General features: G+C 38.1%; 3 protein-coding genes across 17 annotated transcripts in view; 1 reads left to right on the forward strand and 2 right to left on the reverse strand.

Moving 5' to 3' along the window:
* Window positions 1-2,739, reverse strand: part of LOC108896335 (uncharacterized) — a 59,639-nt gene extending 56,900 nt beyond the window's left edge. The window contains exon 1 of the mRNA XM_051073744.1: window positions 2,538-2,739. The gene's annotated coding sequence lies outside the window, so the exon portion shown is untranslated. The remainder of the gene's footprint in view (window positions 1-2,537) is intronic.
* The window catches only part of LOC108880247 (septin-9), a 135,350-nt gene that overhangs the window by 93,088 nt on the left and 27,822 nt on the right, over window positions 1-14,440 (forward strand). The window lies entirely within an intron of this gene.
* LOC108894869 (uncharacterized) lies at window positions 93-13,719 on the reverse strand. Of its 3 annotated transcripts, none has more exons than XM_051073749.1 (2): window positions 13,479-13,719; window positions 93-1,912 (listed from the first exon to the last, which is right to left on the reverse strand). In XM_051073749.1, exon 2 carries the CDS (start codon window positions 1,909-1,911, stop codon window positions 430-432), a length of 1,482 nt encoding a protein of 493 aa, XP_050929706.1. In that variant the 5' UTR covers window position 1,912; window positions 13,479-13,719; the 3' UTR covers window positions 93-429. The 3 variants fall into 3 exon arrangements, with proteins under 3 accessions (XP_050929706.1, XP_050929707.1, XP_050929705.1); XM_051073750.1 differs by lacking the exon at window positions 13,479-13,719 and adding an exon at window positions 10,493-10,516; XM_051073748.1 differs by lacking the exon at window positions 13,479-13,719 and adding an exon at window positions 6,716-6,930.

Raw genomic sequence — 14,440 nt, forward strand, 5'->3', positions numbered from 1 at the left:
GTTAGAGGGCGACCTGCTCTGCCTCCACAGCCACCCCACTTATGCACATTGATTTTTCTTAGAAGCCTAGAATAAAAACACTGACGTTGGTCTGATACACAGAATATGGTTTAATGAACACACAATGTTCAACATTACAGGAAGAATACAAAATCATAGGTAATATACAGTTTTATTTATCCATCAGAGCTATTTACATCTACACTTACATTAGACGTGCTGGAGCATGACATTGTTGCATGAACAAAGCCTTCGCTTTATGACCATAACAGTGCATTATGATGTGCAAAAAGAGCCATTTAGAGAGGAGTTTGGGTTGTTACTAAGTAACTGCAGTTTTCTTACTAGAGCTATAAAGCTCCAAATGTCCAGATGTGTTTTTGAAGTGTAGCTCTATTATAGTGTACTATAGCGTATCTCTATCAGTCTTCACCTCCAGCTAGGAGTGCGTGCTTTAACCTCCTCACCCCTGAGTATGAATCGTGCTTGAACTCCTGGAGCAATTGCCATACCTGAGTGATACTCATAGACATTATAAGAGGAGTCCTCCAGGTCAGCGTTAGGTCTGAATTTAGTTGCCCATTGCCACTGCCACCATTCATAGTGATTTGTGGCTTTATCTGGAGAGGAATAGAACCCGATCCAAGACTTTTTAAATTCTGATTTCCACTCACTGAAAGTCTTCAGAACAAATAAACGAGCACAAGCCTTACCATCTTTCACAAAGAGCTGGAGATGTGCATTATAGCCTGGTATACTGACTGCCTCTGGATTCTTAAACTCAGTACCTCTGCATATCTCCTCTCCCACCACTTTCCAGAAGCAGCACAGTCTTCTCACCTTATGCAGTCGGGCCTGAAGACCATCATTCAGAGGTACTGAGGTGTCAAAACTGCCTGATTGTCTGTTCCCAGTACACTCATAAGTCCTGCTGGCTTCCTGGTCCTCATTGTTCTTGAAAAGCACCACCATCACTCCATCTTTTAGACGATCTCCAGGAATGTTGCTCCAAAGAATCTTGGCTTTTCCGTTTCTGCCAGTTATCACCTCAAGTTTTATCTCATCCCTCTGGTCTTGTAGAAATGCTATAATCCTTGAAGCATAAGCATCCATATAATTCTGTCTGTGTTCTGGGATGTTGACAACAAAATCAGTTTGTGTGTTTCCTCTCACTGCACGTTGAGGCCTGTTGTTGCGTTGGTGAGAGGAGTACTTTTCCTGGATCACAATAAACAACAGCAGTCCAAGACAAGCAAGGTCACCCCATGTGTTTCTGATGTCCCTTAAATCAGCGATACTTCCAAAGTGGTCTCTAAGCTCTGTCAGGGATTGTTGGCCTTCTCCCACAGAAAACTGTCTGATCTCTCTTAAAAGGTTGGTAGTGACCTGGTATGTATGTTCTGGATCATACCTTGTCCCCTGATGTTCTGACGTCTCATAATGTTGTGTGAGGTACACTTGAAGTATCCACTGTGAAGCTTGTGGTCCTGTGTTTCTGACTCTGAATATGATCCGGTCCCTGTTTCTTCCAGCATACTCTATTGGGGGATGGAGGACATACTGTGGAAGTCGCACTGAGGTCCCTTGATTGAGATTGCCAACAGTGTAGTACCGGTGTCTGATATTTCCATGAGGCAGTGGGTCCAGTAGCCTCTCAAAGTTGCCATAATGATGTGAACCATAATCTCCACTGTTTGGATCAAAGGTCAACTGTATGACATTATTATTGTCAATATCAACCACGTTGGCAAACCAGTGGAGCAGCAGAAGACTGTGCTTGGGCACAGATTGGCCAAAGTTGATTCTCTTCAAATCATTGATTGAGTTGAGCCTTTGTACAGCTGACACAGAGGTCAGGACAAGGAACAGAGCAACACAGCAACTTGTGACTCTTCCTGACATCCTCATCATCCTGTAACGATATTTAAAAAGTTATTAACTGCATTATTCTTTATACTGTACATTTTCAATCCATGTGTGTTTGTAATGTGGGATATATCTAATACTTATTTTATTCTTGATAATTTTTTTAATATCTGTTTTTATTTTGATAAAAACAGATCATTGACTAGATCATTGAAGCATTTAACAGAGAGGTAAAAATGTTAAATTCATAGCTGTAAGCAAATTGTAACAACAACATTTGGTATTTTGTCTTGATGAATAACAAACAATTAACACAATTTCATTAATCAAATGCAAATATGCAATACAATTCTCATCTAGGAAATAAAACAAAATAGTTCCATATTTCAAAACTGTAATATGAGTGTTTGTGGATCTATTGTGGCTGAATTTGCAAATAATAATATGTATTATTCACTTCACTAAAAACTGTATTCGTGATCTGAGAGGACTGATCAAGTTCAGTGCAATCTACTCCAAATCCATTCTAACTGGACAAACTGCAATATAAATATAATTTCCACCTTTCTAATTAGTAGATAAACCTTCACAAAGAAGACTTAAATTCCCCACCAGTCATGTTGAATGGAAGGTAAATCAGAAAGTAGCAATTACAAAATAGAAGTGCTCACCTGCATTAGTCTGATGCTGTTTGGTATCTGATCTCTGTGTTTTTGTGGTATCAGTTGTAACTCCCCTTAGGTTGTTTCCTTGTAAATGGAACCAGGGAAACAAGTGCTGCTAGTGATTACAGAAAGGTTGACGCAGGGGATTACTCCATAAGTCATTTCGGAATTTTATGAGCAGTTTAGATAGAAACTCACCTGTTCAGTGAGTGTGTCCTTTGGACTGCAGGGTAAGGAACTACAAGATTTGTAATAGAGCCTGGCTTATAATTAACCAGTATTCACTTATAACAGATAAATTTCAGATTGTAGTGTTTGGTTATTTTATTTCCTGCATTTTTCATTTACCTATCTTAATTCAAGTTTCTATAATTTACCATCAATTTGTATTTACCATGACTGTCTTCTTAAATAGAAAAGTATACAAGGTATGGCTATTAAATAACAAGACTGTGCTCATGATAAAACCACATGGTTCACAGTCACACTGAGTGTTATATATTAAAGGTTGGGTATTCATGCACAACTGCTGTAAGTTCCCAGTAAGTGACATCTTTAGTTCACTAGCTACTGATTGAAGTGCACATATTTTTGTTAAGGCATCTGAAAATGATTAGCTTAAAAGTTGAGCACTGCATTAACTTAAATTTTTTGGTGAACAAAACAGCGGCCAAATCTTTTCGTTCATTAACTGAGGTAAATGGGGAACACTGCATGTCACGTGCACGTGTGTTTGAATGGCACAAAAGATTTTGTGAAGGCAGAGAGGATGTCCAAGACGATGAACGTTCTGGGCGCCCATGCACATTAAAAATAACTAAGAATGACAGCAGGTCTCCCTTGATAAAGAGAAAATGACATGACAAAAGTTTGTGCCAAAGTTGTCCCAAAACTTCTGTGCGCCAGCTCACACTGCGCTCTCAGTAAAGCAGTTTCTGGCACAAAAACAATTCACAGTGCTTGATCACCCTCCCTATTCACCTGATCTAGCACCATGTGACTTTTTCCTTTTTCCTAAAATCAAATCTGTGCTCAAAGGAACAAGTTTTGAGTCTGTGTCAGAAGTTAAGAAAAGAACGACAGAGGTTCTGAGACATCTGTCCAAAAGACCAACTGCACTGCTTTGATCAGTGGAAGACCTGAATGCAGCAGTGTGTTGATGCAGAAGGGGAGTGTGTTCAATAAAACTGTATTACAGTATTTAATAGCCATACCTTATATTGTTCTGTTGTAAAATGTCTGACCTCAGTTCACATGTCACAACTCTTGGTCATCAGATTTGAGGTTTCATTGCCTGAATGGCAGATTTATTATCAGATATTTAGTTTATGCACTCTTTAATGCAGATATTGGCCTAATAAATGTGGTGAAATTGGCATTTTGCTTTTATTAGATAGATGCACAGTAAGACTGTTCCAGAAATCATTGCTTGAGAAACAGAGATGAGATGCAACAACTGGTTCCCAGCTGGATCCAAACCAACACTGTGGTGGTTTTCGACTGCTATTTCACCAGGGCGCCCAGTTTGTTCATTTTAAAGTTAATACTTTTTTATAATTTTTGCAATATACTTCCATCCATAAACATGTTTTGGACTGTTGGTCAGACAAAACAAGTAAGAAAATGTCTCATGTGGATAACTTTTTGCCATTACTATGATTTAGCTTATTACTGTGTGTGTGTGTGTGTGTGTGTGTGTGTGTGTGTGTGTGTGTGTTTAACATTTCATATTCAAAATATGATTTTCCCGTGCAGCAGTAGAGAGACAGTCATCAAGCTGCTAATCCTTTTTTTTTTTTGGACCTCTGACTCCATGTGGTGGATTATCATCCCTTACCCTTTAAGTATGCAAGTTTGCAGTCCACGCACACAGCCATATTAATAACTGGTTTTCAGTCCAATTGTAGCTCAAAAAACAACCAAATGAAAACAATTGAATGTATTTTTATTATTTTGGTTATATGCATCTTGAAAACAAAGAACAAAAGATAATTTCTCACAAATTGTATCATAATGCATAACCGAAAAAGGAATAGGCTGAAACACACCTACACTTTACATCAGTGCTTACTTTACATCATAATTGATAAAATGGAAAACTTTAAGTAATCAAAATAAAAGTAATCCAACAATCAATAGAAGAATTACGTTAAAAACACAAAGAGTCCTTAATAGAGATAAATAAAAAGCAAAATTGTCTCACTTTAGAGACACCGTTTCTAGAGGCCACGTGCATTTCCCTGTGGATTGAGCATTTTGATACTTTCACTGTATTTCTATGGTACCTAGACCTGCTTTATAATCAAAAAACATGAAACATGGAAATCTCACTTTCTACAGTATGGGACCCTAAACACACCATTTTCAGTGAGTGAACACAAAACCATATGTAAAATACGTAATAATTTCCCATTTTTTATTTTTATTTTTTATCTAATAGATTATCAGTGAAGTCCATAACAGACCCTAAATCATTTCATTTCTATTTCATTTATCCATCAGGGCAATTTACATTCTCTTCATCTCTATCAGACACAGGATGAATCAGCAGTGAGTCATTGCTGTTAACCCCTTTCACGCTATACAGAAAACCCACTAACATTTTGCTGCTGTCTTCAGTAGGGAAGTGCACAATCAGCTTTCGTTTCCAGGTCAAATCACTCTGCAGTAGTTATAGGTCTTTAATTACAAACATGTGATACTAAGCCTATATCTCAATATTAACTGAACAGCATTTACAAAATAAGCTAGTATTGTACACTATTCATTAAACATGGAAGCAAAAAAAGCATACAGAAAACAATAGAACAATGCCATTGGCCAGGTGTACTGAGATGTCATAACTGCTTGATACTTGCTCTCCATCATTTCTTGTCATCTAAATTTCCAACCTGATAAAAAAAAAATGGCACCAAAAATGACACAAGACAATAAAATTAAGAAAACAACAATACAGGTACAGAAATCATCAGTATTCGAGTGATTTTGTCGTGTGTTTCTTCTCACTGCACTCTGAAGTTTATAGTTGTAGCACCTTTGCTGGATCACAATAGCCAACAATAGTCCAAGACAAGCAAGGTCGCCCCATGTGTTTCTGATCTCCCTTAAATCAGCGTTACTTCTGTAACGGTCTCTGAGATTTGTAAGTGACCAGTGGTTTTCTCCCATGGAGACTGAAAACTCTCTAATCTGTCTTAAGAGATTAGTAGTGATCTCATAGGTATAACCTGGATCATAATCTGTCCCCTGATGTCCAGAATGCTGTGTGATAAACACTCGGTCTATGCTCTGCAAAACTCGTTGTCCTCTGTTTGGTTCCCTGACTCTTACTATGATCCGGTCCCTGTTTAATCCTGCATACTCTGACGGGGGGTCGGTGACATGAGATGGAAGTGGCACAGAGGTGTCTTGATTGAGATTGCCAATGGTGTAGTACTGGTATCTGACATACCCGTGAGGCAGCAGGTCCAACAGTCCCTCATAGTTGCCATAATGTTGCGAACCATAATCTCCATTGTCTGGATCAAAGGTCAACCGTATGACATTGTCATTGTAGATGTGAACTGCGTTGGCAAACCAGTGGAGCAGCAGAAGACTGTGCTTGGGCACAGATTGGCCAAAGTTGATTCTCTTCAAATCATTGATTGAGTTGAGCCTTTGTACAGCTGACACAGAGGTCAGGACAAGGAACAGAGCAACACAGCAACTTGTGACTCTTCCTGACATCCTCATCATCCTGTAACGATATTTAAGAAGTTATTAAACGCTTTATTCATTCATAAATGTATTTGTAATGAGGTATGTCTTTAATGATTATTTGTATGATGATTAATTTATTTTATGATATCTGTTTTAATGGTTTTGAATGAAAACATAATTTTAACACTCAGAGAATTGGCTGACAGTTTTACAGTTTTTTTCGAGTTTGCCTTAAAACAGACTAATACTTGCCAGGAAGAATAAAGCTGGTACCAATGGGGCATTTTTCTGCACAGAAGTTTATTACAAAGTTTATCTGAAGCTAATATTATTCTTCAGCTGCCTTCCTACATTAAAACAGTCTTTTTAGTATGAACTTCTTCTTTGTGCCTCCACAGAAATAGTAACACAAAGGGTGGAGTTCATACTAAAAGACTGTTGCATCAGTAAGGGATCTGTTGATAATCAGTATGAACAATGCTTACCTGCGTGAGTGTCCTGCAGTTAGGTATGTGATCTGTGTGTTTCTGTGAGAGCAGTGGCAACTCACCCTAAGTTACCCTTTCTTAGTAAATGAAACTGGGGAAACACGTGTTGCTAGTTGTTACAGGAAGTACGATGCAGCTGTTTGCATCAGACCTCCTGTGTTCCAGAAGAATAAAAGTAGTGATCTCTTTCAGTGTTTTGTTGTCACGCAAAAAAATGCAAAAGCTGTGACAACGCATTGTGTACATTGTGTGTGTGTGTGTGTATGTGTGTGTGTCATCATGGCAAAATGTGGTGCTGGAGACACCCTCTGTAGCAGGAACTACACAGACACGGTTCAGAGTACTTTTAACAGGTGTTCTACATGTCTGTTGCTTGGTCTGTGGACAGATCTTGTCACTGTGATCAAGACACAGCAATACAGTCACAAAACCTTAAAGGTGTGTAGTAGAGATCAAAATGAAGGCTCAGTTTGAAGATGGGTGTGGAGCAATAACTACTTAGTACTCATGGGTCGTTACATCAACACGATGGGCGTCATGGTTGTGTGATCCCATCCCAGTATTTGCTGATCACAGATCAATTTCAAATCACATTAATTGCTTGTTTTATTGCCTGTATTTTCTCTGTGCCAACCATGGCCAGAGGCATTATATACACCTTTCCATCTGTCCGCCCACCCATCCTATTGTCATGAATCCTTGAGGGAATTTCATTACATCTGGCACAGACTTTGACTTAGATTCAGAGATTAACTCATTAGAATTTGGTGGTCAAAGGTCATGGTAACACATTTTGGCTATAATTCATAAATTCACACAATAATGAAATGCTTCTGTACTGGTTGTGGGAAGCATCCAACCACAAGACAGTACTTCTAGTTATGTGTGTTTCTATACTTGTCCTAACTCAAGTTTTTATTGAAGTGTTGTAATTGAAACAGAGAAGAAATGAAACAAAAAGTCCCCAGCTGGATTTGAACCAGCAGTGTGGTGGTTTTAGACCACTGTTTCACCAGGATGCCTAGTTTGTTCTTTTTTTAAGTTAATACAAATGTTTCCAATATATTTCCTAAACGTAAATAAGTTTGAGTTTTGGACTTTTTTGTTATTTCACTTATTGGTTTAATTTATCCATTAGAGTAATTTACATTCTCTTCATCTTTATCAGACACAGGATGAATCTGAACTGAAACTAAACTGAACCTGACCTTTATGACCATGTCAGAGCTGTGCATTATCATATACAAAAAGAGCCAAGTTGTGCTGTTATTAACTAACTACAGTTTCTATAAAGCTGAAAATGTCCAGATGTGTTAATGGTGAAGTACAACCACTGAGACGTCACTTCTTGTTCTAATAAAACTTAAAAGTTCCATCCTGTTTTTGATCTTTAGTGTTGAAATTTTTCCAGGCAGGTAAGACCCTTTCAAATGTCATTTACAGCAGACGTCTCCAATTGTTGAGGTCAGACTCTGCAGGTTTTTATTCAGAACAAACGCCGCCTTCATTCACTGATAACTTCTTTGTTTCTCTGTGATGAAGATGTGCTGATCACTGATAGATTTTATTATGGTGCTATAGTCTGAAATAAAGTTGACTGACTGATTGGACTGAACTGAAACCCTGAAGACTCTGAGCCCTTCATGGCAAACACTGATTTTTCAGTATTTGGTCTTTAATCACAAACATGCCATACTAACCCTGTATGTCAATATTAAGTGAACCACATTTACAAAATAAGCTAAAATTGTACACAATCAATTGAACATGGAAGTAAAAAAAAAAATGCATACAGCAGAACAATAGAACACATTTGCCATTGTCCAGGTTTACTGAGGTGTCATAACTGCCTGAATCACATTAATCTTAAAAGTCCTGCTGGCTTCCTGGTGGTCATCATCACTGAAAAGTATTACCATCACACTTTATTTGGACAATATTTAGGAACATGTTCTCCCTCATTTTTTGTCATTTAATTCCCGTAACTCGTGAAAAAATGACACCAAAAATTACAATTAACAGTAAAGTGAATAAAATAAGACCGACTTCAGTACTGATATCTGAAGTGTCAGCATTCAAGTGATCTTGTCCATTTTCCTGGAAGTTGCCCAAGACATCCAGTTGTGTATCTTCTCTCGCCGCTCTCTGGGGTGTGTCGTTGTGTCGTTTAAAAGAGTTTTCTCTCTCTGCTTTCTTAGGGCTGTTGTTGTTTTTATTAGAGTAGCACCTTTCCTGGATCACAATAAACAACAGCAGTCCAAGACAAGCAAGGTGACCCCATGTGTTTCTGATGTGCCATAAATCAGCGTTACTTCCGTAACGGTCTCTGAGATATGTAATTGATGACTGGTCCTCTCCCACAGAAACAGAAAACTCTCTGATCTGTCTTAAGAGGTTAGTAGTGATCTCGTAGGTATGTTCTGGATCATATGTCCTATATCCAGAATGCTGTGTGATAAACACTCGGTCTATCCTCTGTGACTCTCGTTCTTCTTTGTTCGGCTCCCTGATTCTAATTATGATCCGGTCCTCGTTTTTTCCTGCATACTCTGACCGTGGGTGGGTGACATAAGATGGAAGTGGCACAGAGGTGTCTTGATGGAGATTACCAATAGTGTAGTACTGGTATCTGACATATTCATGAGGCAGTTGGTCCAACAGTCCCTCAAAGTTGCCATAATGATGTGAACCATAATCTCCATCATTTAGATCAACAGTCAACCATATAACATTATTATTGTCAATATCAACCTCGTTGGCAAACCAGTGGAGCAGCAGAAGACTGTGCTTGGGCACAGAGTGGCCAAAGTTGATTTTCTTCAAATCATTGATTGAGTTGAGCCTTTGTACAGCTGACACAGAGGTCAGGACAAGGAACAGAGCAACACAGCAACTTGTGACTCTTCCTGACATCCTCATCATCCTGTAACGATATATAATTAGTTATTATTTGCATTATTCATTCAAAGTGTGAGAGTTATTTCTTAATATCTGTTTTATGGTTTTTAATAGTAACATAACACCCAAAGAACAGGCTCACAGTTTTCTATTTTATTTTCTATTTATATTCTAATCTATTATGATGTTTTCCTGAAACGTCTTCTGCTTTCTCACTTCATTAAAACAAGTGGTCATATCCCAAAGTCAGTCTTTTTAGTATAAACATCATACTAAAAGACTGTTGCATCAGTAAGGGATCTCTTAATAATCAGTATGAACAGGAGGAATGTTTACAGCAAGCAAAACCTGTTTCAGTGTTCATATGGACGCCTGACTATTGTTTTAAGACTATAGTGGGACATGTCCTTTTAGCAGTGAGACAGTTGAATAGCTGTAAGGAAAATGTAAAAATAGCATGTCTGATATCACTTGAGAAATGGCAAACAATAATAACCAAAAAAAAAAAAAGTTAATCCAGTGTTTGATCAATCAATAATCAACAGAATACCCAGTCAGTAAATGAGACAAAGTAGTTAAATGTTCAAAGCTATTAAGTGGATGTCGGTGGTTATTTTTTTTATCTGTTGTTGCTTAATTAGGAAATAATAATGTGTGTTCTTCACTTCTATGTGAAAGAGTATATTTATGAGACAACAAATCAGACTCCAAATCAAATCTAGCCAAACAAACTCAGCTGCAGTGTCTTCACATATTATTTTCACCTTTTGAATAAAAACCTTCACAAAGAAGACTGAAGTTAAATTTCTCATCAGCCATGTTGAATGGAAGCTAAGACAAGTCAACAACTAGCAGTCAGAAAATAAGAGCGCTCACCTGCATTAGTCCGCTGCCTTTAGGTATCTGATCCCTGTGTTCGTGTGAGTCGCAACTCCCCTAGGTTACCGTTTCCTGTTCAATTAAACTGGGGAAACAAGTGCTGCCAGTCGTTACAGGAAGACACAGCTGTTTTAATTGAAGTTTCCTCTGTTATCAAGAATAACCGTAGTGATCTCTCTAAGAGCTGATTATTATTAACTGTGACAGTGTTGCTGGTATTGTTTTCACCGTGTCTGTGTGTGTCTGCCACAGACACAATTTTTCACTTCTTTGGCAGGTGGTCTGTCTTTCTGTCTGTGGACAAGTCTTGTCACTGTGATGGCGATACACCTGTCCTGTCACAAAACTTTACAGGTGTGTAGCTGAGATCAAAACTTAACTCATAGTTACTGCTCTCAACTCTCAGTATTTTAATTTTATGCACACAATTGAACCCAGTTACCTCAGTTGAATTAAGGTTGTGATTGGACGAAGCATAACAAAGTTAACAGATAATGGTGTGTTTTGGTTCAGTGGAGAGGTTCACTTCAGTGTTGAAGAAAATTCATCAACACAAAAACAAACATGCGAGTCTCTCCTCTCTATTTGTATTATCTTATTTTGTAGCAGCAATAAAACGTTTTCAGTAGACTACCACTCTTCCACACATTGACCTGGACTCCTTATAGAAATGGTATGAAGAGATGATCGACTGTGTCAGCTTTTAGATTTATTTACAGACCTAACCCAGCAGTGTCTGTTTAATAAATGCACCATTTTCAATATTACAGATATAATACACAACCATATGTAAAATACATCTGAGCAGTTTATATTCTCTTCATATTTATCAGAAGCAAGATGAAGCAGCAGTGCACCACTACTGTTAAGCCCCTCTCACGCTAGGCAAAACCCCCACTAACACCCACTGACATCTTGCTTTTGTCTTCAGTAGGACAGGGTATAATCAGCATTGATTCTCAGGTCAAATGACTGCAGTAGTCATGGGTCTCTCATTATATCTCAGTATTAGCTAAGGTGTCATAACTGCCTGAATAACAATCACAAATTACCATCTCACCTTGGTTTAGACAACATCTGGGGACATGTTCTCCATCATTTCTTGTCATCTAATTCTTATAACTGATAAAAATATTACACCGCTGACAAGCACCAATAACATGAATAAAAAAAGAGTAACAATAGAACAGGTCCTACAGGTACAGCAAGGATCAGCATTTGAGTGATTTTGTCTGTCTTCTGGGATTTTGACAACAAAATCTGGTTGTGTGTTTTCTCTCTCTGTATTCTGAGGACTGTAGTTGTTTTCGTTAGAGTAGCACCTTTCCTGGATCACAATAAACAACAGCAGTCCAAGACAAGCAAGGTCGCCCCATGTGTTTCTGATGTGCCATAAATCAGTGATACTTCTGTAACGGTCTCTGAGATGCATAAGTGACGACTGGTCCTCTCCCACAGAGACTGAAAATTCTCTAATCTCTGTGAAGAGGTCAGTAGTGATCTCGTAGGTATGATTTGGATCATAATCTGTCTGCTGATATTCATAATGTTGTGTGATAAACACTTGGTCTATCCTCGCAGAACTTGCTGTCCCTTGTCTGCTTCCCTGATTCTGAATATGATCCGGTCCCTGTTTCCTCCCTCATACTCTGACCGGGGGTGGGCGACATACTCTGGAAGCAACTCAGAGTTCTCGTGATTGAGATTGCCAACAGTGTAGTACTGGTATCCATCAGGCAGTTGGTCCAACAGTCCCTCATAGTTGCTATAATGATGCGAACCATACTCTCCATTGTCAGGATTAAAGGTCAACCGTATGTCATTGTTTCTATCAATATCAACCACATTTGCAAACCAGTGGAGCAGCAGAAGACTGTGCTTGGGCACAGAGTGGCCAAAGTTGATTTTCTTCAAATCACTGATTGAGTTGAGCCTTTGTACAGCTGACACAGAGGTCAGGACAAGGAACAGAGCAACACAGCAACTTGTGACTCTTCCTGACATCCTCATCATCCTGTAACGATATTTAAAAAGTTATTAACTGCGTTATACCATGCATCTATTTGTAGGCAGGGATACATCTAATTATTTTTTTCATGATTAATTAACTTATTTTTTAACATCATTTAACACCCAAAGGATAGACTCAAACTTTTTCAAGTCAGTCTAAAAACAACAGTAATGTGGCCATGTGAATGCTGAAACAGATAATACTGGCCACCCAGAGTCAGACTGGTATTAGGAAGGGTCTTTCTTCAGTGCAAAAATCTTCTACAAAGTTTATTTGAAGCTAATATTATTCTTCAGCTGCCTCCCTACATTAAAACAAATGGTCATATTGCAAAGTCAGTCTTCTTAGTATGAACAACTACTTTGTGCCTCCACAGAAATAGTAACACAAAGGGTGGAGTTCATACTAAAAGACTGTTGCATCAGTAAGGGATCTGTTGATAACAGGAGGAATGTTTACAGCAAGCAAAACCTGTTTGAACCTTCATATGGACGTCTGACTATTGTTTTAAGACAATAGCGGGGCTCGTCATTTTAGCAGTGAGGTAATAATGACAGTTTAATAGCTGTAAGCAAAGTGTAAAAAATAGCATCACTCGAGAAAATGACATTGATAAATCATTTTTCTGTTAATCCAGTGTTTGATTAATTAATATTCAATGCAATTCCAATTCAGTAAATTAAACAAAGTAGTTAAATGTTTCAAAGCTGTAACGTGGATGTTGGTGGTTGTTTTTATCAGTTGTTGCTGAATTAGGAAATAAGAATGTGTGTTCTTCACTTCTATGTGAAAGAGACCATGTTCAGTGTAATCTGTTCCAAATCAAATCCAACCAAACAAACCCAGCTGCATTATTTTCACCTTTTGAATGAAAACTTTCCACAAAGAAGACTGAGATTAAATTCCTCATCAGTCGTTGATTGGAAGGTGAGCTAAATCAAAAACTAGTAATTAGAAAATTAGAGCGCTCACCTGTGTTAGTCTGCTGCAGTGAAGTATCTGTTCTCTGTGTTTGTGTGAGACTAGTTGTAACTCCCTTTGAGGTTACTGTTGCCTTGTAAATTAAAACTGGGGAAACAAGAATAGCTAGTTCTTTTAGGACGTTTGACACAGAGGAATTATTCTGTATTCGAGAAGAATTCAAGTAATAATCTCTTCATTGACATGAAAAAAAAATTGCAAAAGCTGATTATTATCAGCTGTGACAGAGTTGCTGGACTTGTTACCACCTTGTGTATGTGTGTTTGCGTGTTTGTGTTTGTGTAATCATTGGCAAAATGTGGTCCTGGAGACACCTACTGGGAACTATAACCGACACAGTTTTTCAAGTACTTTGGTAGGTGTTCATATATCAGTTTGTTGACAGATCTTGTAAATGTGATGGTAACACCATGTCACCATCACCATTTTGCTGTCACAAAACTTTACAGGTGTGTAGTTCAAATCAGAATGAAGACTGAGCTCAAAGATGGGTGTGGGTGTGGAGTAATGATACTTAGTGCTCGTGGGTCCTGACGTCAACATGATGGGCGTCATGGCTGGTGTGATCCTATCTCAAGATAGTGTCTAGTTATTAACCTGTATTTGCTGATCACAGATCGGATCTGATCACAAATCAAAATAGTTGCTTGTTTAATTGCCTGCCATTTTTATGCCTCTGTGCTGGTAACAGCATGTCAAAGTTGTTGTTGCGGAGTTATGACTACTTAGTATTTATGGGTCATAACATCAATGCTTACCTTATTGTTTTTTTTACATTTTCACTTTTTTTAAAACTATTTGTGTTTTATTAAATTTCATGTTTTAGGTGATTGATTGATTAATTGAAAACATAATTAACCAATAGATCAATAATGAAATGAATGGGTAGTTACTGCTCTTAACTCCCAGTTTTACAATTTTCTTGTACACAAATAAACCCAGTTGAATTAAGG

The sequence above is a fragment of the Lates calcarifer genome, linkage group LG11 (genome assembly GCF_001640805.2).
Source record: "Lates calcarifer isolate ASB-BC8 linkage group LG11, TLL_Latcal_v3, whole genome shotgun sequence".
NCBI classification, from domain to species: domain Eukaryota; kingdom Metazoa; phylum Chordata; class Actinopteri; family Centropomidae; genus Lates; species Lates calcarifer.

Bases quoted from the DNA above. Each gene is read 5' to 3' on its own strand.
- LOC108894869 (XM_051073749.1), bottom strand. From the start codon at position 1,911: ATGATGAGGATGTCAGGAAGAGTCACAAGTTGCTGTGTTGCTCTGTTC.